General features: G+C 41.3%; 1 protein-coding gene across 3 annotated transcripts in view; it reads right to left on the reverse strand.

Annotated features, from left to right (window-relative positions):
* Positions 1-23492, reverse strand: part of INTS9 (integrator complex subunit 9) — a 64692-nt gene that overhangs the window by 15949 nt on the left and 25251 nt on the right. For all 3 annotated transcript variants that reach the window (XM_085542295.1, XM_015859691.3, XM_085542294.1), the window contains exons 9-12: positions 20564-20675; positions 13424-13604; positions 11590-11650; positions 3866-4037 (exon numbers count right to left, since the gene is read on the reverse strand). In XM_085542295.1, coding sequence (XP_085398421.1) covers positions 3866-4037; positions 11590-11650; positions 13424-13604; positions 20564-20675 — 526 coding nt within the window. The remainder of the gene's footprint in view (positions 1-3865; positions 4038-11589; positions 11651-13423; positions 13605-20563; positions 20676-23492) is intronic.

Here is a 23492-nt window from a genome sequence, read left to right on the forward strand (position 1 = left end):
TATCAGCTAATGATACACATGTTAGGAACTGTCAAGGGGGCGATTTAACTGAGTCTAAAGCAAGTGTCAGTGTAGCTGCCTGGGAATATCTAAGTGAGAAATATTAACAAAAAATGATACTTGTATAAGAATATCTTGTTGGATGCTTCAAAAGTCATGAATTGCCAAACATGAAACAAAACTCACAGTGGGCAAGAAGCCATGCTAGTTAAAAGAACATGTGCCAGTGCCATTGAATCAAAGCCCAGAAACAGTAATGCAAAAAGAGGCAATAAATAGCAATGAATAATTAGAATACTGAGCGAGTAGCTAGTTGAAGAATGATCAGTAGTCAAATAGGATCAAACCAGAGGACATTTTAAAATATGTTGGGGTAAAAAACAAAGAAAACTTAAGTCAACCACTCTGCTAGAGCTGCACAACGAAACTGCACAACAGTAAATTAAAAAGCTATTAGAAGAGATTTTTTCCATCCCATCTGGCCGTGTGGATGACACAGATTTGACTGTTTGTTTCTGAAAATGTCATGAGGATGCAACTACTCAAACTACGTATTTTTGAATCAATAGGTTCATATAATTTACACACACATATATACATGTACATACATATATATACATATACATTACATATATATACACCCACATATATATGTAATCTACACATGTATTTCTTGCTCTAAGTATCCAAAATGGCACCAAATCTACAGCAACTAATGAGGACATAAGTAGGCACAGAAAAGTGAAAAATTCCAATACCCAAATCCTAAGGTTGAAATTGTAAGTCTAAGACAGGACTTCCAACATTTAAAACACGTGAAAATATAACTGAAGCTAGTCTTAACATGAACTTGTGATATAATGCAATTGCTGCGTTGAAGATTCAAAAAAACCCCAGAATTCAACGGCACGATGAAAGACAGTACTCGTCAAGGACTCATTTTCTGAGAGTTACAGGTCTTCAGCTTTTTCCCTAAGACATCTGATTTACAACTGTGTGACACAGTTATAAAATCTTCCACTGTACAGCATGAATGTGGCACGCGTGAACTGTTTTAAGATCTCCTAGGGAGTTAGTTTTTAACACACTGATGTTATTATAGTGAGGGCAAGAAGTGGACTATTTCTACTGTGCTTTCTTCTAGAGCTTCTTTGTGGCTCAGTGGAATTCAATATGTTCAATCAATAATCTATTCAATGCTGCTTCAGTGGTAACATATGCAGATGACACAAGCAAGCAGAGCAGCTCCATACCTCACTCACAGCTGCTGTTCTGTCTTGGCTGCAACTGCTGTGCTAGTCTGTATTCTCTTATAGTTGTTTTTCACATTACAAATCGGAAAGATGGAGACTACCTAGCTCCTCTGGACTAAAGAAGCACTATCATAATTAGTAAGTGTGACTGCCTTGTTGAAAGGTCCTAACTACTAGAAACAATGAGCCTTCAACAGGAAATCTTAGAACACAATCTGCTGTCACATACTTCTTCATTGGACCACATTTCTCCCGTAACTCCAGGCAATCTTACCTGAACAGGAAAAGCTAGATAATTTAATAATAAAAATCCTAGATCTCAATGAAGTGGTCCAGGTTTCTGCTGGAGATACTAAGACCAGGAGAATTTAATCTGCTAGGAATTTCTGTAGACAAAGAAGTATTTGTTCCAGCTGAGACAACCATAATGAAGTAGGAACATTCTGCTGAGTATATAGGCCCGTGGACAGAGACAGACACTGAAGACAAAAAGCCACAAACAAATTAAAGGAACAAACCACAAGAAGTGCCTGGAATCACTGGGTACTCAAAGGTCACTACAACCAACATAAATGCCAATGGGAGATTTACTTGAAGTATAGACTGGGTATGAATTTTAAAGACCATAACCTAAAGTATCCATGAGTCATTATGTCCTCCATTTGGACACCTTAACAACTTGCCAGAGCCAAGTTCTAATAGAAGCCTGTTCTATTTCCTCATTTCGTGCAAGGATTAGCTTGATATGGAAAGATAATTATCTCTTCCTACAAGAAGCCACAGAATGTTTTGCCATTAAAGACCGGTTTCTGACATCCTCACTGACGGTGGGTAGCACTTGCACAACATGATTAATGTCACTGATTTCCTGAAAGTTCACAAAACACAGAACCCAGCAGAGGGTGTACGTGTTCTAATTTTAATTGAAGTCCCAGATGGAGTAAGAATGTCTGTTTCCAAGATAACGTATATCTGTACTGCTTTTTTACTGTTTACTCTAATTAGGGCATATTTCCTGACATTACCCCAAAGGGCAAGAGTGGTGGGTACCATAACATCTATGAAGTTGGTGCTGTTGTATCATGCATCATTTCCCAACATACGCACAGTCTTGAGACTGAAGTTTCTAATCTGCTCAGCAGGGACTCCTTTGTATCTTCCTTCCTATTGCAGGAGGGAAGCATGTACTAATTACATACTGCTTTAAATCTACCACTAACCTTTCCTTTCTAAGCCAGTACAACAGTGTCGTGATATTGTGACATGTTTTCATACCAACACTGTAAAAGAGTCAGAAGGACTTGCCTATCACTAGCCTAAAACCTACAGTTGAGAGAAAAAGATGGAAAGAAAGAACTCTTTTCCAAATCCATTTGCTTTAGGAGGTTACGTGCTTCCCAGCAGTCCTATTCACTAAGAAGAGAGGGAAAATAAGCTTAACAGTGGGACTCCACCATGCACTTGCTGTGGGAGTAGGTTTGATCAATTACTCAGTCTTCTCCTCCCCATTTCTAATTATTTTTTTCCTAGTCCAAAATTCACAACATTTTTATCTGACTGAGAGTTATATTTAACACTTCTCCTATTTGTGATAGAGTTCTTTCCACATAAACCTGCAGCAATGGCTTTAATGATCACGTCTGAACAGTGCCCACTGTAGAGTTCTGTCTGGATGACATATTGGGAATAAAGAGAGGCACTCAGAACGTCAGTTTAAGGGAAGGTGCTGATGTATTACTAAAGAAGATCAAACTGTAGGAGGCAGTTTCCCTTTTGCTAGATCTCCCAGAAGCTTAATGTTCTCTTTTAAATACTTTGTCTTGCCATTAATGACTGGCACAGTCCTGGGATGCAGCTGCCCTCAGGATCAGAGACCACAGTTCACTCTGGGGTAGACAGCACTTGATTCATTAAATCCATTAAAATTAGAAACATACTGGGACAAGTGGAGGAACTTCAAAGGTGGAGCTGTTGTGCCCCTGGCAGCCTGAGTCATTGAGAAACAGCTCCCCAGGTTCTTAGTTGGAACTGTAACTTCAGCTTCAGACACAGATGTGTCCGTCAGCTAAAAGGAGTCTGAAAAACAAAGTTCAACCAAAAGACAGCAGTGGCATAAACCACCGCTGCTAGGTCTGCATGGGGTGAACACTTACTGACCAGCAGACAGTACAGGAATACCTTCAGAAACAGACTGGTTGTATTAAGGAGTCGACTAGCAGTCTGACGTTGTGATGAAAGGGCAGGAGAAGGTGTGAGGAAAGGTTGATGACAATATGGAGACAGGTCTTGCCTGAGCTTAACTTGCAGCCAGCTGCTTTTAATCCAACAATTAATTTCCTGTAGGCATTTTACTGCTGTGCACAACAAAGGTTTTGCTTAGAAATGGCAAGGATCGACTCTGCATGGCAAAGGTTGGCACTGCAGGGCTAAAATGAATTAAATGGCACAATAATTACACTCATCACTACTCTCAATCCTGGGGTCTTAATTTAAAAGAGCTCCTACTGGAGTCAGAAACTTCTGCTCCAGAACAAATGAGTAAAGGATGTAGCCACACTTCACCAGAGCACAACTTATTACTAATTTGGTAATGATAACTGCATTTTACTTACCTGTGAAGATAACAGTGTTCAAGCTAGATTTTCCCCATAACTCCATGAAATGAACCACATCCCCAAATCTTAGAGAGGGATGCCCAGTAAAAATGACACATGGCTGCTTGAAGTCATTGCTGAAGTCTCCATGGATGCTGGGGTAATGTTTTAATTTGTTTGTCTGAATCAGCTGAAACAAAAACAGAAATTCAGACATTACAAACTTCTCTGTGCCCTGTAATTCCAAGTGTTTACTTACATACAATTATAAATATTCTACAGGTTATTTGTATTTCATCATAGAGCCCCTTGCTGCATATTCCTTAGATTTTCCAGTAAATTTAGTCATTACCATCCTAAATGTTATGATGGGGCCAGGTGCCTCCAAGTCCTTGTTCTCATTTCTTTGGTACCAGCAAAGAAACTGAGAGGAAACTGCAAACACTCCCTACTTAGAGTTTCCTGGAGTGAACAGAGTGCTCAGCTGCCAAACTCAAAACAAGCTACTTTTTCCTATTTGCCATGACCTCAGAGTACTGACATTTAACCTGGTGTTCTTGCATCCCAGAAATACCAGGCAGTTTTGCCCTCAGCAGTGCACTGTTGTGAGTTTCATCCATGTAACGGGTTCAAACAAAGCCAAATCCTCTGGAACAGCACAAGAAAGAACAGACCATCTCCTCCTCTCTATCACTGAAATGAGTAATAACAATGAACAGTAGGAAGTACTGGAGGAGGCAAACAGAGTGTAACATACACGCATGCCCTGTGCATGCAGAACAGATTTCTTTATAAGATAAGAAAGTTTAGTTATCCAGGCACTCTCTGAAAGCAAATTTTGCTTTATATCACCTGCTTCTGTTTTCTGATCTGTAAAGCAACTTTTAACATAAAAGCAATACAGTTGAGCAGTGTGTTGTGCACTTCCACATAATATTACTCAAGTATTTTCTTGGCAGACATAAGTTCCCAACCCCATATGAAAATAAAGCACCCATCATCTCTTTCTAGCTCCAACTCTTTCCCTTGAGATGTTTCTCTTCATTGTAACATATTTGGACACAGCCTGTTCTTGTCATGGGGACCCTTCGGTCATTAAGGAGGAAGCTGGGCCACAACACTCTGCAGCTTAGTAGTAAGATCAGAGTAGTATTCAGTCTTCAGAAGGCAAAACTGAAAATACATCCAATAGCTGCTCTGGCAGTTAATATGCACTCCATCTTGCAAACATTCTCGCAATTAAGGCTGGTAAAGATTTCCGATTAACACATCTGGAGTGCGATATTTAGAATCTAAACTTGGCTCCAGTCACAAAAACTGCAGGTTGGCAGACAATGGGCAAAACAACTTTGATGCCACAAAAAGACACTGCCATTTAGAAGAACAGGGAGGAAATGAACCCATGAATTTTTTCCTTTGCCAAAAGGGGAAATCAGAAGTGCCAAATCAAAGTTGCAAAAGCATTTTCAATTGGGTAAAGAAGGGGGCAATTTCTATTCCAAATAACAAATGGGATATGTGACATTCCAGGTCAAATCTTAAGTCAGGGACCAGCAGTGACATGAAAGACATCTTCACAGCTTCCATTTACATAACGTTTCTGAAAGTCTCAAGCTGTTCCTCCAGCATCCTGACCCTCAGCTTCCTCAGCATCACACGTATTTACACACAGCAGCACTCAGATCTTGCTAACACGTGAGACCCACTTCACTGCTGCACCCATACAAATGTCCACTGTATGTTTATAGACACAAAAAGCTGCAGTTACCAAAGCATTGCGGCAGCTTCAAGTTCTTTCCTAATACTTTGACCTAACCATAGTACCCTAACTCTAACAACCCTCTGCTAAATCACATCTCTGAGCACCACATCCAAATGGCTCTTGATCACATCCAGGGATGGCAACTCAACCACCTCGCTGGGGAGCCCATTCCAGTGTTTAACTACCCGATTTTCTTTTATAAGTCTAAGCAATAAAACACTGAGCACAACGTTGTGGTGCCCTGCTTCTAACTGGGGTGCTAAATCCAGAGGAAAAATGGATGTGATGGATCCTTAGCACCACTTCCTGAGGTGAGGTGACTTTTTACCTTTCTTTTAGTGGTTAACCCACTGAAGCTCCATACCATAGCTCACAATCTCCACCTCTCACGGTTGGACACAGCAGGGGTGAAAGGCTACATAAGCAAGTTTAGAGACATACTACTCACTTCAGTGATAAAGCAGCTGGTAGATTTCATTATCGAGAGCAAAATCCTTCCTAATTACCTTATCAAAAAATATATGGAGCTGAACTTGCAAAACAAGTCCAACAAAACTTCACAAATCATTAAGGGGACTAAAACTGTAATGATCCGCATTGGTCTTTTACACCTACAGATGAGACGGGCTGCATAAGCACAACTGTCATTACTGTGCCCCATTCAGAACTCCAACCAAGCCTGGGCCAGGGCCAATATCTGCCATACAGTCAGTCCATATTATTTAAGCAGGACTGGTTTCTGTAAACAACATTCAGAACAGTTTTTTTGTACATAAAGAACATTTATTGACTGAAAGCTTAAGAGATAGAGGATGGTAAAGCACTGAACCGAGACAAAGGACTGCTGTGTTTTTTTTTAATCCCAAATGGTTATTATTCCCTTCAAAGCAGTACGCTTGATTTACAGGGTCAGCAACTGCCGCTATAAACAGGATACATCTCTAGAGCCTTCATGCACCTTTACTGAAGTCAGCCAAAATACACTATTTACTCCGTGTGCTTTTGTGAGTGTGTTCTGTATCCAGAAGTTTGAAGAGATGTGGTTCTTATCAATGAATGAGGGATGTGCGGATGACTTTGTCTCCCTCACTCCCTTCATAAGACCCTTGCCAGAAGGGGCCCAATTCTGTACAGTGCTAAACAAAATAGAATGTATATGATCATTTAGTTCCAGATATTCACTGCTTTGAATGCAATGTGCAGGAACTGGTACATGGAAGAGGGAAGCAAAGACAAAGAAGATAAATGCCAGTATTTAAGACCACAGAATCAATATTACTCTAACTTCCTGGCTCTTTTCAGTCAGAAAAACAGGCTTTTCCTCGCCATTTCTCCTTGATGTTGCAAACAGATGCTAAGTAAGAGGACAGTAAACTCAAACTCTTCCTCTACCAGCAAATTTTGATCAATATAAATCACTTTGCAAATATTTCTGTTGCAGCCATTTAGAGAAGTATTGTTAAGTCTGGATTCACTTATCTCATAGTCTGGAATCAGCTACGTAAACACTGAGCAGTAAGGAAAATGAGTGAAAGCTTCTCACTGTGCCTTGTGAGAACAATTCTGCTATTCACTTATATAGCTTCTGCTTGCACAAAAGGGACAGTGCAGAATGTAAAAACCATGGATCTGCTGTTCCTGTTAAAATGGTCAGGGACGTGGCTAATTCAGTGGACATGGTGGTGACAGATTGATGATCTAGATGATCTTAGCAGTCTTAGCAGTCCAATCTTAATGATCATAGAATTACAGAATGTCCTGGGTTGAAAAGGACCACAATGACCATCTGGTTCCAACCCCCTGCTGTGTGCAGGGTCACCAACCAGCAGCCCAGGCTGCCCAGAGCCACATCCAGCCTGGCCTTGAATGCCTGCAGGGATGGGGCATCCACAGCCTCCTTGGGCAACCTGTTCCAGTGCGTCACCACCCTCTGGGTGAAAAGCTTCCTTCTGATATCCAACCTAAACCTTCCTTGTCATTTCTACGATTCTAATTCCTTATCTGTGTCTATGCTGGGATGGGATATTCCCATGCTCTCCTGGGATGTGGCGAAGCACCATGAGCTGGTTTTGGAATACCAGAATAACATAATAACGTTTCTAAACAAAATAAATTACTGATTTAAGTTCCACTGCACTCCATTCAGGTATTGTGTTAAGTTTGGAGCTCCTCTTCCCCATCATCTGATTATCCCCATCTATGATAATCAATTACTGGAAAAAACTGAACTGCCACTATTTTGTAAGAACAGAGGTGAGCCATCCACAGAGATCCATCTCTTTGACTGTTTTTCCATTATATTTCTTCAGTTTTTCTTCTGAGAAATCACTGGCTGGAATGTAGTTTAACTCCAGATCCTAAAATCCCTCCAACAGCGTCACAGCAAATCCCACCCCAGCGATCACAGGGAAATGCCTTCATAAAGCAGTCCTTTTAGCAGTGCACCAACTAAACTGGCTGCAGCTGAGACTTCAAAAGCTTGTGTGAGAATCCAGATACCCTGTTCATACTAACTTCAATAAGAATTGATGTTCAAATTCCACCTACATCGCTGAAGCACTTTAGCCCACATTCCTTGCTCACTACAGAGGGAAAGCATATTCCCTGTTCACTCAGAATGGATGCTAGGAAACAAATTGCCACCCCAAAGAATCATAAATTTCGCACTGTGATTGTGTGGGAGGAGATATGTTGAACATCTACTACTCCATTAACGAGTAAGTAACCTGGAGGGAATAGAAGTGTTTTGGGTTCTCTGCAGAGTCGAACAGTGTGTCTGGTTTTGTTCACTACAGCAGAACAAGGAATGAGTTCAGAGCAGGTAACATAAATCACAAACCTGGAAATCTTCCATGCAAAGGGAATGAAAAGCTTTAAAAGGCTCAGTACAGAGAGAAGAATAAGATGCTCTTTCATGCTATGCATGAGGCACCACTGGAACTCGTTGCTGCAAAAGACTAACAGCAGCTCGGAGGATTCTTTTCCTTGTTTGCTTTTAAATTTTGTTTGTACATCTAAATAAGAACATCAAATTTCAGGACTAGACAGCATGCTGGGCTGGACCTGTTCCGTGGATAATTAGAAGCCTGTTTCCTGGCCTGTCCCTCTCTGATGCATCATGCCAGACACATTATTAATGCTTGCTAGTAACTGAAAGGCACGTTTGAGTAATTCCTTATTTTCTTCCAACAAGTGAGTAGCAAAGCAAATCTTTTCATGATGGACAATTTCCACAGAGTTTACACAGCACAAGCTCACCATTAATTTGAAAAATGTGAGGCAATTCTGCACTAACAACCTATCCAGTAGACATGATCGCTCACTGTCTCTTTCTGGTACTCATTAAAAATTTCCTTGAGTGTTAGAAATCAAAGCTGATCACTTTGAGTTTGTGGAGTCACAGATTATGAAACGGTGTTTACCTACAACGAAAAGGGCTGACTGCTGGTTCAGCCTCCAGCCTAGTAACAGGAAGCCATGAGTCCAAGCCTTTGCTTCCTCCTAGACTGACGATATGGCCACAGCCATCTCCTTGGAAGCAGTAAGACAGCATTAAACCACTAATGGCTGTGGGTCTCACTGTAATGCAACCTAAAGCACTTGAGAACCAACGGAGGAAAAGGTTGATGGTAGCTGTCCACTGCAGGGCAGCAACAAAGAATCAAAAGCTTCAGGTGAGCACCGCTTACCTGACACGGCCATCTTGGTGCTGCACTGATGAGTAGGGCTGTGTTTGGTGTCAGTCATCTACTATGTATAGTATGTATATCTCACAATGTTTTGACTGCTTAAAACCAACTCGTGCATCTCACAGAACAGAAAGGAGCAATCTGACCCAGTGCTCTCAAGCGTGTCTAAACTTCAGTGATGTATGACCTCAAAATGGAATAGCAGGCTCAGTCCTCCTTTGCCTGGGTATTCACTTCCTTTGCTTTTGCTGCTAGGCAAGTTTCTGGAAGTGTTGCTGTGTGCCTATGGCCACTGCCTGCTAACACACAAACTGGTTTTGCAAAACAAGCAACATGTAACAGGAATGAAAAACTAAGAGAACTATTAGGTCAGTCAGATCATCACAGGGCAGGAGAGGGTCAATGCAGGTTGTTTCACTTTCAAGTGTTTATACAGCAGCTGTAAGCAACCTGTAAGCATGATCAAAATGATAATCTCAGTTGTGTTAGATGACTTGCTGTGAAATGTAGAATACTTCAGACAGCAGCTCAGCACTGAAATGCCAAAGGGTGTGTAATAGTTTAATAATTTAAAGGCATTTAACAGTCGTTTAATTGTTTGGGAGCCACAAGGGTGTGGATGCACACTATTGTGTTGTTTAAGCAAAAATTTAGGAAGCCTTAGGCTGGCTTCCTAGCAATTACACCCATGGTTCCAGATAAAGTTATTTGTGCATTACATACAATCATTGGCCTGGGTTGAAAATGACCATCTGGTTTCAACTCCCCTGTTATATGCAGGGTCACCAACCAGCAGCCCAGGCTGCCCAGAGCCACATCCAGCCTGGCCTTGAATGCCTGCAGGGATGGGGCATCCACAGCCTCCTTGGGTGACCTGTCCCAGTGCGTCACCACCCTCTGGGTGAAAAACTTCCTCCTAAGATCCAACCTCAACATCCCCTGTCTCAGTTTAAAACCATTCCCCCTGTCCACCCTCACAAAATGTCCCTAGCTTTGTGGGTCATAGCATGATTTGGCCTCATCAAGCAAAGCCTGTACAAGTGATAGTCACATTATTCTCTCTATGCACTTTGTTTTATCAGGAGGAAACTGATCCATTATCCACTGCTGTGAGTCCTTTCCTAGATAATTACCACAATATACACGTAGCACTGAGCATTCAGCAGCTAAACAATAATTTGGCAAAATCTCATTATCAAAAAGCCTCAGGAGCACATAAAATGTCCTAAAAATTAAAGGACATAGTTATCACTCTATAAACACAAAGACCCATCATTTAAGATGGCTTAGGGCTTCTCATTTTTGGAAGGATCTTCACTTAAATCTGCCAGTTCCACTGCATACTGTGAATTCAAATTTTGAAGCAGTGTCTTAAGAAAAATGTAGGAGTTAGCAAGCCAAAGACTGTGGATCAGCAAGGATTTCTGAGTTCACACACCCTAAGGGGTTCACTGTCTCACAAGACCAGATAGGAATTAGCTAAAATCCCACCTCTTCCTCACCCAGTTGCTTCTCATTTACTTCAGTCACAAATCTACTTGTTCCCAGTGGATGAAATAGGAGATTTTCTTCCTTGGCAGGTGAGATAAGTGAAGGTATGAGTTGTGCTGTGTTAATTTAAATGTCCATCAAACTATATATTTTGATGCAGAAATGATGTTTCCACAATGTACTGCAGGGAAGATCCTCTTTAAAGACAGGAACCTTACTTCTCTTTTCTTCAGTAAGATGGTAGCTCAGGTAACTTCCCTTAAAAATTGCCAGTAGCAGCACTGCTCAGTGCTACAAGCTTCAACTTTCTTATATCAACTCCCTGTTTCAAGATATCATTTCTCCTGCAGCAGACATCATGGTGCCTGTTTCAGCTGAAAGGGTGGGAGCTGGGATGACTAAGCTGTCTCTGATAACAAGCTCTTAGTTTTACAGACTCAGAAATAAACTGCTTGGACAAAGGGAATATTGGTGGTTGCAGTGTGATAAGAGCAAACATCGATCCATGTGAATGCCACACAGCCTTCTGCGGGCGGAAAAGAGATACAGGCAAGCATACATAAGTCATATGCTGAAATAAATATCATGGTAATTATTTTGAGTTGAGGGAACACCATCATTCATTCCGCCCCCATGCTCCTAAATTAATCACAGAAAGAAGAGAGAAAAAAACTTGGATGAATAAGGACACAAAGCTCAGAAATAACGCTCCCCATAAAAACAACAGCCACGAGAAACTGCGTTCCTGTTACATGCTCACTCTCAGATCTTAACAGACAGTGAAACTATGGTTTACTTACCTCAGCATGAGGAAAAGGAGGTTCTGGAAGATACACCTTTGTTTGTTTGTTATGACACAACCTTCACAAGAAAAGGAAAACGAGCAGGGTTAGAGAGCTGCACACATCCTGCAGTATCTGCTGCCACCTACTGTTTAACTATTGCTGGAGAAAGCCATCTCTCGTCTGTGCCATCAGGAGCAAAGTCACTAATTTGATTTGCTGCTTCCTGTCTTTCTGTTTACATGGCCAACACCTACCGGACACAATGACTCAGTCACAGCCAGATCACTTGGAGAAGGCACAAAGCAGCTGAAAATATTATGCAACAGAGCCCAACTACTGCTGGAAACAAACTTGTAACTAACAGCTAATTTTCCAAAGCCCAATTATACTTCAACAGAGAAATTCCACTTGCCTCGTCCTGCATCTCAGCAATGATTCAGTCCTGTCATTCATTAAAATCTAATTCCCCTATGCATTTTATTATTGCAGATATGATGTTGGCAAAGTGCCCTTCATCCTGGCATAACATGCACTGTTCCCTGCTATTTTCCATCAATCTTTTGTTTTTAAATAGTGAATATTGAAAGTTGTTGAGCAGCTCCAGCCAGAGCCTCAATTCACCCTATTATAGAGGACAAAGATTTCTGTCAGAGGTCTGTGTGATGTTACAATTATCTGCAGTGACACCAGAAGTCCTGGTGACTTTTTCCAGGAAACACTGCCCTTTTCTCATATATTCTTCAATTTATTATAAACTAAATTTAATCAAGACTAAGAGATATTAAGAATGGGAAATTTCTTTTAAATGACTACACAGTAGAATTGAAAGGCTGGAATCCCTGAAAATCAGCCCCTGTTCTGACCTCAAATTGGAGTAATCTCAAGTGGCTGAGTTCTCTTTTTCACAGCTCAGAATCACAGACTAACTGAGATTGGAAGGGATCACTTTGAGATCATCTTTCTAACCTTCTGCTCAACTACATTCAGTTCTTGTCCAGGACTGCAACCAACAAGATCTGCTATCTCCATAAACGGAGATGACACAAATCTCTAAGCAGTCTGTTCTACTGTTTAACCACTCACTGCATGGATCAAAAAAGAGTGTTTCTTTTGTTCAGATGGAATTTCACGTGTTTTAATTCATGTCCGTTACTTCCTCTTCTCTCAGTGGGCACTACTAAGAAGAATACAGCTCCTTAGCTCCCTCCCATCAGGTATTTCTAATCACTGAAAATACTCCTCTGAGCCTTCAGTTCTCCAGACTGAAGAGTCCCAGCTCTCTCAGCCTCTACATATACGAAAGAACACCTTTGTTACCCTGAGGTGGACTCACTCCAGTACAACCATATCTTTTTTGTAGCGAGGAACTCAGAACTAAACACAGCATTCCATAAGTATTCTCATGGGAGCTGAGCAGAGAAGTTATCACCTCTCCTGATCTCCTGGCAATGCTCTGTATAATGCAGCCCGGGATAGTGTTGGCCTTTTTTTACACAGAAACATTAAGTTGGCTCAACAAAATTAAGTTGGAAAAATCTATTTTCCTTATATGAGAGACCATGGTATCATCTTGGGAGTAATGGATGAGACTTGCAACCAGGCACATTTAAAAGTCACTACTGCAAGTACTAAAAAGCACACAGAATTTGAGTTTGCTTGTTCTACATGAAACAAGGCTTCCCTAATTATAGAAGACCTACTCACATGAGCACATACACACTTGTAAACATGTTCACGGTTCTAATGAAGTATAAATTAGAACACGTCAAGTAGACACAATCTACGTGTATCTATTTACCATAGTTATGTGTGTGAACTGAGCCTGATAAAGCAGCCCTTTAATACCTACCACTCAGCAAAGATCTGGGAGAATTCAAGTGAGCTGTTGGCAACAGGTGAGATGAAATAAAAAGGGACATTTGAGAGTCCAGCAGAGTCAATATACTGATACAGGCACTCCAGCAGATCGTATATTACTCCAGAGGGGTAACAAGGAACCAACACATTTCCTCCATTCCGGACAGTCATAGCTAAAGGAGAGAGAAAAACAATTAACAGGGTTCAAATTTAAACTTTGAGGTCCTTTACAACAACATATAGAAAAAGTACCTTTAACATAAAGTATAGAAAAAGAAACTACTGTATAAATTAGCACAACATGTTATGCATATGAACCGAGGGAACACTTCTGATTGCTAAGTACAATTATTTACTGCCTTCTCCAGGCTTAGCAGAGTGAATGATTATAATACTCTGTTAGTGGGGGGCACACACCAAACTGAGCAGATGAAGAACTGACACAAGAGGGCAGACTTGCACTGGTACATGAAGACAAATCGCCACTGTGACATGAAACAACTCACCATCAAAATAAACCCTGCTCCATCTATTACCTGTGCACCAGACGTAAAGGACAACAGTTCACAGGGCTCACCTGAAAGCACTAAAGATTGTAAACTGTTCTGTGCTCAGTTTTCATTGTGCTAGATGAAGGTAGGGGTATTACAAACAGCCCTCAGAGCTGGAAGTGGGTGAGGGGAGGGCTTCACCTTTCTAGAAGTTCTAAGTATTTTCAACATAAGAATAATTTTAAACCCCAATGAGCTGTAGACAGCATTGAGAAAAAGAGAGGAAAAGAAAATCTCTGTAATTGAGATTCATCTACGTATAAATGCAAGTACAGAGCAAATATTTCGGGTTTTAGCAAAATGAATTACAGAAATGCTGCACCTTATGGGAAAGAGGAAATACTTGGTCCAGCAATAGCTGCCTCACTAGATTTCATCTGTGGTCATGGGGCAAAACCATCTACTGATGTTAATTGCATTGCAGCAGCAGGAACATTATGCGTCAAGGCATTACACAAAAAGCTGTGAAAGAGCCTGAAAATGCACATATTAAATCTCACTGTAATCACTTCCTTGATTTCAGTTATTGACAAGCTTTGATGGGGTACGGATCTCGCACATTAAGGGTCTTTTTGCACCACCTATGTGTTCAAAGATGATTTTTATGGCTGAATGTTTAAAGGTTTTATGGAGTCTAGGGAAATGTACAGACTCCAAAGTGAAATTTTTTACATGCATTTAGGTGCTCAACTTCTTTTAGGAGCCAGTGCCTATTACAGGTTGCTCTCAACAACTGTGGCTAAAGTCATCTCCTGTACCGAAGCTGTATTATACAACATTATCTGCAGTGTACTGGATTTATTGCTCGGGTCTTCTCCAAACCACATACAAACTCTACCACCAAAATAATTGTGAATATGAAAAGCCATGCTTTACATTTTCCTAGAACTTGGGAAGTTACAAAACATCCCAGCAATGCGTTATATTATCCCTCTTACATGCGCAAGTCTGAACAATCCCATCTATAAACAGGATGTGAAGAGAGGAATGAGGAGATTAAGAATGATATTTTCAAAGCCATCAGGGCTGAAAGTTAAGCCTCTGGCTCCAGAAGCAGAATTCACATTGCTTCATTACGCACCCAAAAATCCACAAAAGGGAAATATAAGTACCCATATCCGCAGTAGTAAGAACACAGCATGGACAGAAAGGGGATGCAAAGTGATCAGTAGAAAATGCCTATGTTTGCACTTCTGCCCTGAATGAGGATTCTGCCTCAAACAACAAGGTACGTGTATCCTGGGGAGGCACTGGCACAGGCTGCCCAAAGGAGCTGCGGATGCTTCACATCCCCAGAGGTGCTGCATGGGCAGCCTGATTTTGTGATGGGGTAACCAACTCACAACATGAGGTTAAAGAACGAAGACGTGGTGTAGGGAGCCTGCTTTGGCAGGGGGGTTGGACTTGATGATCTCTAGAGGTCCCTTCCAACCCCTACAATTCTGTGATTCTGTGATCTATAAGGTCTCTTCCAACCTAAGTGATTCTATGATGAACCTTGGGGAAGGTACCTTCTACTTTCACTCAGGCACCCATTCACCCAGTTAAGACTTAAGATTTGACCTCCTCAATTTCAATAGGCAGCAGGAAGATTTCATCTAATAATGACCGGTTAAAGAATTTGTGTAGGCTATGAAAAATGTGGGTTTCATTATTAAGCCACAGAGTTTGAATTTGCAGCTCTCCCTTCCCTGCAGCCACTGGTTTGCTATGGGAAACTCAAGTTTCTCCTGCTGAAAACCAGACGTTCAAGATTCCTGGGGCCAAAGAGAAAATAATAGAGGATAAGGCCTTTGAGCAGATGCCAACTTGAACATCAGTTCCCAGGAAAATTACAGATGGTTAGTGTTTTATACCAAACAAAATCACAACCTAGGGAGTAAAATACTCTTCCATCCACAGATGAGCCCACCAACCCAGGCCTGATAGCCCCTTGAATCTCATATTCCTGGCCACATAGCAATGCACTTTTGAAAGTGGCCTGGTGAATGCTCCTAGTCCTCTGGACAGGGGAAGGAAGCAACACAACTCTCCCACACTACCAAGGTTGTGTGCAAACCTTTTGGCTTAATATACTAGTCAGTCCCTTGGTGCAACTTTGTCTTCATTCACCACGGATAGAGGGCACTAATTCTTGAGGGTGTCCCTTGTGGTTTTGTAAAGGGCAACCTTCCAGCTTCTCCAATACAGAGATAACACCTGTACAAGCACACTGCTTTCCATGCAAGCAGCAGGTCCAATCTGGCTCTCTGGACAACTTCCTACAGTTGTCAGTAAGAGGACACGTATATTTGAAAGCTGTTTGAAGCCCAATTTATCTCTGTGACTGATGGATGCAGTCTCTTGAAAGAAGTTGTATAATAATCTTGGCATTTCAAATTTAGTCTCCTTCAGTAGCTCCATAACAAGTTGTTCAATTTACAGCTTACAATGAGATACTTGCTTTTCAAACAGCTGCCACTGCAAGGTCAAGTTGGCACCTAAAAAGCAAACTGTGCTCTTTTCTGCTTTATATAAACATGCACACACACAGAAAGGCATGGCTGAACACACACGCTAAACGTCCTAAAACTGCCCTCACCAATAGTCTGGTAATTTTGCTGATGATGCCCAAAGCAATGTAAAAATACAACTGCTTTTCTCAAGCTGCAGAGTGCTGGTATGGCAGCGCTGTACCATAAAAAGGGGGTTGGGGCTTAAGTTGGTGACAAGACAAAGTGTATTTTGGTGCAGCACACGCAATGTGGAGAGCAGATCATGCATGTGACTCAGTAACAGCGGGATTCAGCTCTACAACTCCACGTGCTGGGATGGAAACAGAGACCAAGGCAAAATTTTCACACTTCCATTTCTGTGCTTAGCAATGCTCACTCACACACCGACATTAATTTAAGATACACATTTTTGGTTAATTTCCAATGACTATCTTTTTAACCAACTGTATTTTGAGCTTCTTGTGAAGTTTCACAAACACTCTGAGAAGGAGAAAACATGAGATCTATGGTGCTCAGCTTGCCTACGCTACTGCTTTTCACAGTAACAGATTGGTTTTTGGACTTCTTGGATGGTGTGAACCAGACAATCTTAAAAGGTCTTGTCCAACCTCAATGGTTCTATGATTCTTTACTCACTTACAAGAAACTGGATCTGCTGTTTTCTTCTCTTGATGTTGGGGTAGATATGTAAGTAGCACTGGGAAGAGACTGCTCTATCACTGCATCCTTCATAGAATTACTACCTGTATTTCTCCGACACCTTTGGCATGGTCCCCCACCACATCCTTCTATTTAAACTGGAGAGATGGATTTGACTATTTGGTAGGTGAGGAATTGTTGGAAGGTCACAGGGTTGTGGTCAACAGCTCTATGTAACGAGCAGCATCCCCTGTCTGGGAACTAGTACTCTATAACATCCTTATCAATAACAGATGATAGGATGTGGAGTGCACCCTCAGCAAGTTTGCTGAGGACTCACCAAGCTGAGCAGTGCAGTTGATACAGCACATGGAAGGGATGCCATCCAAAGACACCTTGGAGTTTATCAAAGGCGGGCACCTGTGAACCTAATGAGGTTCAACACAGCAAAGGACAAAGTCTTGTACTTCAGTTGAGGTAATCCCAATATGCATACAGACTGGGAGAACTCCTTGAGAGCAGCCCTGCTGAGAAGGACTTAGGGGTCCTGGTGGATGAAAAACTTATAATGAGCCAGCAGTGTGTGCTTGCAGCCCAGAAGGCCAGTGGTATCCTGGGCTCCATCAGAAGAGGGGTGACAAGCAGGAAAGATATAGAGCTTTTGGAGAGTCCAGACAGGCTGAAGGAACCAGGCTTGTTCAGCCTAGAAAAGTGGAAGGCTGTAATGAGGTCTCCCCATGGCCTTCAGTATTTAAATGGAGTTTATAACTATGAGGGAAACCAACTCCTTACATGAGTAGATAGTGACAGGACAAAGGGGTATGGTTTTAAACCAAAGGAGTGGAAACTTAGTAAAAAAAAACCAACTTCCCTCAACATCTAACCTGAGAGAGCAGTGAGGTGCTAGAACAGCTTGCCCACACAGGTTGTGGATGCTCCGTCCCCGGAGGCGTTTAAGGCCAGGTTGAATGGGGCCCTGAGCAGTCTAATCTAGTACCTGATCTAGCAATTGGCAACCCTGCCTTTAACAGTGGGGCACAGAACCTGATGATTCTTGAGGTCCATTCCAACCCAGTCATTCTATGATTTCTATGACTACGACTTCTATGACTTCTTCGTGTCAGTGCATTGGTTTTTTTGCAAGTACTACAAATTCTGGATTCTTTTTTAAGCTCTCTTCCTTCCATGTTCAATTGTTTCCTAATTTCTCTGCACTGATCTCTTTCAAGATAGAATTTGGCTCAAAGATACTCCGCAAAATCCTCAAAATAGTTCAGAATGTTTCTGGAAACCAGAACTTGCTTAGATAAAAACCCACCTGTATCTACACATGTAACACACATTTATATGCATTTATCTTTTAGATTTTGCTTTGGCCCAAACTACAGCTTTAATATTTTAAAAGCATTTTAATAAACAACAGCCTCACTATGGTTTACTTAGCAAAACAGCTGCTGCAGTTTAAGGCACTAGTGACCACCAAGCTTTTTGCCAAGACACACAATTTGGTGGATACCTTGCAGAAGAGCTGGCAATAAGGCAAACACTCCTCAGCCTCTCCTGTAGAAAAACTAACACTGATGCTCAGCCTCTCCTTGGTGGTTCAGGACGATAAAAGTGATCATGTTACCATCTGTCAGCGGGACAATAACCCCCATGAAGGTCCAGAAAAGACAGAGAAGCGCAGCACATCTGCATGTAGCACAAGGTCACCAAAGCTTATCTGCCACAGCTTGTAATAAAATTAACAAAGCTTATAAACAATGAGAACACAGCCTCAACGCGCACACGTGTATACATAAACATAGGCATCACTTAGGAGAGGAAGTCACAGGTGTTAAGAATTTACAGAGTTTCAAGACGAGGTCAAACAAGTTCCTGGAAATGAAACCCGCTGAGCATTACTAACTGCACAAAAAGCCATGTCTGATTGAGGAAATTCCTGAAACAAAAATAGTTCAAGGCTAAGAGATCACGAGGGGAATATCATATCATATCATACTTAATCATATCATCACACCTAGTCTTCCACTATTCTCTACATATCTGCTTATAATCCCTGTTGCAGCCAGGATGTTGACAAACAGGGTATCTGGTATAACACAAAATCATCATCTTTATAAAATGCCAAAATGCACCCCAGTAACAGGTATTTATACCACAAGTAACCATCCTGACCCCATCGTTCATTTTTTCCCCACACAAACAAAACCCACATCATTTCACCCTGTACTTCTCACATTAGGACCTGACTTCTGTTTGAATCGAAACAAAACTTAATTAGGGATATTTGATTTTGATTTGGAGAAGGCAGGTGATGGAGTAGGCAGATGACAGAGTAATCAACCACATCCCTTTTATTATTTCCCTTCCACTACTGCGGCAGTCCCATACTGAGCCTCTGATATATTATGATGATATTCAGCACCTGTGAATATGCAGAAGGATTTAAAAACAGAAAAGCAAAGTAACGTGGTCTTTGTTTATTCTCCAAAGGTACATTTAGTTTTTAAAAGATTAAGAACTATTTACACTTCAGCTCATTCTCATCTTTATCCTGTAACCTTGGGTAAGTCATCTAAATTCGACAGCTCAAATTCCTCTCAGTTGTGCTATGGGGACCAGAACACTTGCTTGCAGGGAAGATCGCCTGATTTAGACTTCTAATGCCTTTTAATAATCTTTTTAATAGTTCTCCTGTAGTGGATGTTTTAGTTCTCTTGAGAAAGACAACACATGGCAAGACAGACATGACAAAGTGGCCTTGTGACAGAAGGGTGAGAGCGCGGAAGAACTGAGGGAGGGAAGGGGAGAAAGGGAGAGAACTGAACTGGATGTGACATTCTGAACAGGCTGGAAAATGCTGCCATTCACACTGATATCACAGCTTTGCAATTATCAGCTTTTCCAGCTGTGAAAGCGTCTGATTAGGTTTTGTATTTCTGGAGTCTATAAATATATCTTGATATACTTTTTTAAGCAGAGATTGTGCTATTTGCTTTTGATATATTTAAAAATCAGGTGTAAGAAGGGAAGCAGATGTGCTTGTTTTCAAAACTGAATGTCACAAAAAAGCATGCAAAGCTTTTATACTGTCTGATGCAGAGGAAGGAAATAGCAGTATTTCAGATGGGAACAATCTTCAGTACCTATGTAACTTGCAGTCTGTTAGCAGCTAAGTGACATACTTAGCAAACCAAGAGCAGCAAATGATAAAATCTTGTAATACCTGCTCCATTCCAAAACATTTTAGGTACAACCTGCGTCTCTCTAAGCACTTACTGTATTAATGACATCAGGAGCACATCGTAAAATCTAAACAGCTAGTTTTATGCCAGAAGATATGGCTGGACAACTTATTCATTTCCAGGAATCTGAGAATTATTTCCCACCCAAAGCAATGAGTAAGATGATAAAATACGCACAAGACTTCATTCAATGACCTACCCAAGTTGCTGCAGAACTCTCCTACCATGCCGTCTGGGTTAGCAGTTGGGATTTGTGTAAGACCCGTCAGGATGAGAACATCGCTGTTTTTCAGAGAAGCCTGGTCCATGGGCTGAAACAGAGTACAGTGAAATAAAATAAGTAACGTGACAGTCATCACATAGACTTCTCTGCTTTGCACCAAGAGTAATGCAGTGTGTAACAGATACAGTGATCAGCAAGGAAAAGACACTGAACACTTTAAACCAGCGATCCCTTTATCTGTGAATTTAATAAAAACTGTTTACCTGCATATTTACAGTACAAAAGCAGCAATGGAACTGTAACTGGATTCAAAGCAGTATTCTCTATAGACTAATCATTTCATGGCCTTATGAGTTGAACAACTGAAAAGACAATCATCTGTTGAGGATGTGGCACTGCAGTCAGGAAGGGTTTCACTCTTGTGCTCATATCGTGGCTGCACTAGCTTCCAGTCAGCTTCCTTTTGCTAATCGCAGTGTCAGCTTTGATTTCCAATGCTCACTGTCTTGTTGTGCGCAGCTGTATTTTCCCCAGCAATTCAGTAGATTTCCTTTGAAAGAGGTGAAATGCAAAGGACCTGAAGGCTTGAAGCTCTCCATTTTGCACATCGACCTCAGTTCAGGAAAGGGTCTTCCTCTAACTTTTGAATCCTGCTTTTCCACACACAGCATTACAATCATGCTCATTTAAGACTGTGCAAGCCTTGTCAGAAGATGGCTTTGGTGAAATGGGAAACAGCTACTGCTGGTAGAAACAATACATTGGTTTGTCTCTATGAGAAAACATACACTAAAAGTTCAGAAATTATTCTTGTGTCACCTGATACTGAGTTACATATATTCTTGATTCTCAACATTTTTCAATACTGAAGAGCCAAAATCCACATGCAAAGTATGGCTATGGGGAAAAGTTAAATTTTAGCCTCCCTCTGGGCTGGGATACATCTCCCATAGCTACTATTCAAGCAAAGGAAGGCGACTGCAGCCACCTGCATGGCATTTTATGGTTACCTATTCTTGATGGACTCTCGCTGGTCTCACCAACCAGGAAAGATTTCTACCCTTCTACCAGAAAAGACTGACAAAAATATCCCCTCTGCTGAACTCAAAAGATCACGGCAGTTAGTTGCCTTGCTCATTGTTCCTCAACACCATTCTTAATTAATTAAGATCTTGCTCTCATGAGCATGCAGGGGAACTTCATATCAATTCCAAAGGAATTTTACACTGTGTACCACCTTGCTGGATCAGACCAACTACATAAGATTTATCGCAGTCTTTGACACTCCATAGCGTGTCCATGAAAATGAAATGCCAATAATGCAATAAAAATAATATTGAATCTGCTTGTGATAATGTACATAACGATTATGCCGTATTAGATACACATAATTTCAGCTGCTATTGCACTGAGAGGGCCTGCATCGATTTTTTGTGGGTTAATGTAAAGAATATGCCTTAAAAGGCTTTTAGTGACATGTCTGAACCTGTGCTGTCAACTCCAGTTCTCCACATCGGTGCCAGCAGGCAATGGTGTCAATTCTAGACTCAGCAGACGGCAACACTTCCAATAGAGACCATTTGCCAGAACACAGAAGTAAAGGGAACAATTAATGGTGTCAGACCTAACTCTCAAACACAACATAACTCTGTAGATTATAGATATAATCTATACGTAACTTAAAACTTCAAGAAAACTCTAAGTTGTAATTTATACAAAAAAGGCAATCCCATTCCCCCCCCATGACATCTAATTCCTGCTTGTGCTGCTAACACCAGCATGACAACACTTAAATCCAAGTGCTGGCAAGAGGGAGGACATAGGGGAAGGATGGTGGGGTCCTAGGCTGTTTCCTTCAAGTGAGATTAACCTCATCTGCATACTGATAGAAGGAAATGCTTTCTAGGCTACTACTGCGTATAATAGACAAGGTGTAAGAAGGAAGAAGCTTTGTCCCATTAGAATGCCCAAGTAAGCTGTGTCCTCCCATCCTAAACAAACTACTGATGAAAGCCTGTTCTCATTACACTAATTTTTAATAACTATGGAGGGAGTTCCAGATGACTGGAAATGCGCTAAGACTTCAGTGTTACTCAAAAAGTCAGGATATGTTTTTAATCAGCATGCCTATGTAAAGGGGTATCCTTAAAAAAGCAAAGCTGACAACAAAATGCAGTGACTGCATTCAGACACTCACAGCTCACCATGATTCTATAGAGGTCAGACAAACAACTTTTCATTTTGAGGAAAAACCACTGGATTGGTGAACCCAATTTAGGCTTTGTGCCAACCAAGATAGTGTTATCGCTATATATTATCTGTTAAACATATCAAACTGACAAAGAGCCATTTGGCGTGTCTCAGAAACTACTAGTCATTATAGAATCATCACATTGTAGAAGCTCATAGTGGTGTTTATGGGGATTAACATTAGGTCAAAATCTATCCGCTGTTTTCAATAGCCATCTGGAAGAACATATATAACAACGATACCTGATATGCAAATGATCACGGAATCATCACAGAATCTCAGAATGACCTGGGTTGGAAGGGACCTCAAGGATCATGAAGCTCCAACCCCCCTGCCTGGCATAGAATAGTCTGAGTTGGAAGGAACCCTTCAAGGTTATTTAGTCCAACTCCCCTGCAACGAATAGGGAAATCTGCTAGATTAGATTGCTCAGGGCCCTATCCAACCTACCCTGAATGTCTCCAAGGATGGGGCACCCATCACCTCTCACCACACTTCCTGTATAAAATTTCTTCCTTATATCCAACCTAAATCTTCTCTCTTTAAACCATTTCTCCTTGTCCTACGACAATAGATCCTACTAAAAAGTCTGTTCCCCTCTTTCTTATAGCCCCCCTTTAGGCACTGAAAGGTCACCCTGTCTCCCTACAGCTT

This window comes from Coturnix japonica, chromosome 3 (genome assembly GCF_054131305.1).
Source record: "Coturnix japonica strain WE chromosome 3, WE-NBRP24, whole genome shotgun sequence".
Classification (NCBI taxonomy): Eukaryota; Metazoa; Chordata; class Aves; order Galliformes; family Phasianidae; genus Coturnix; species Coturnix japonica.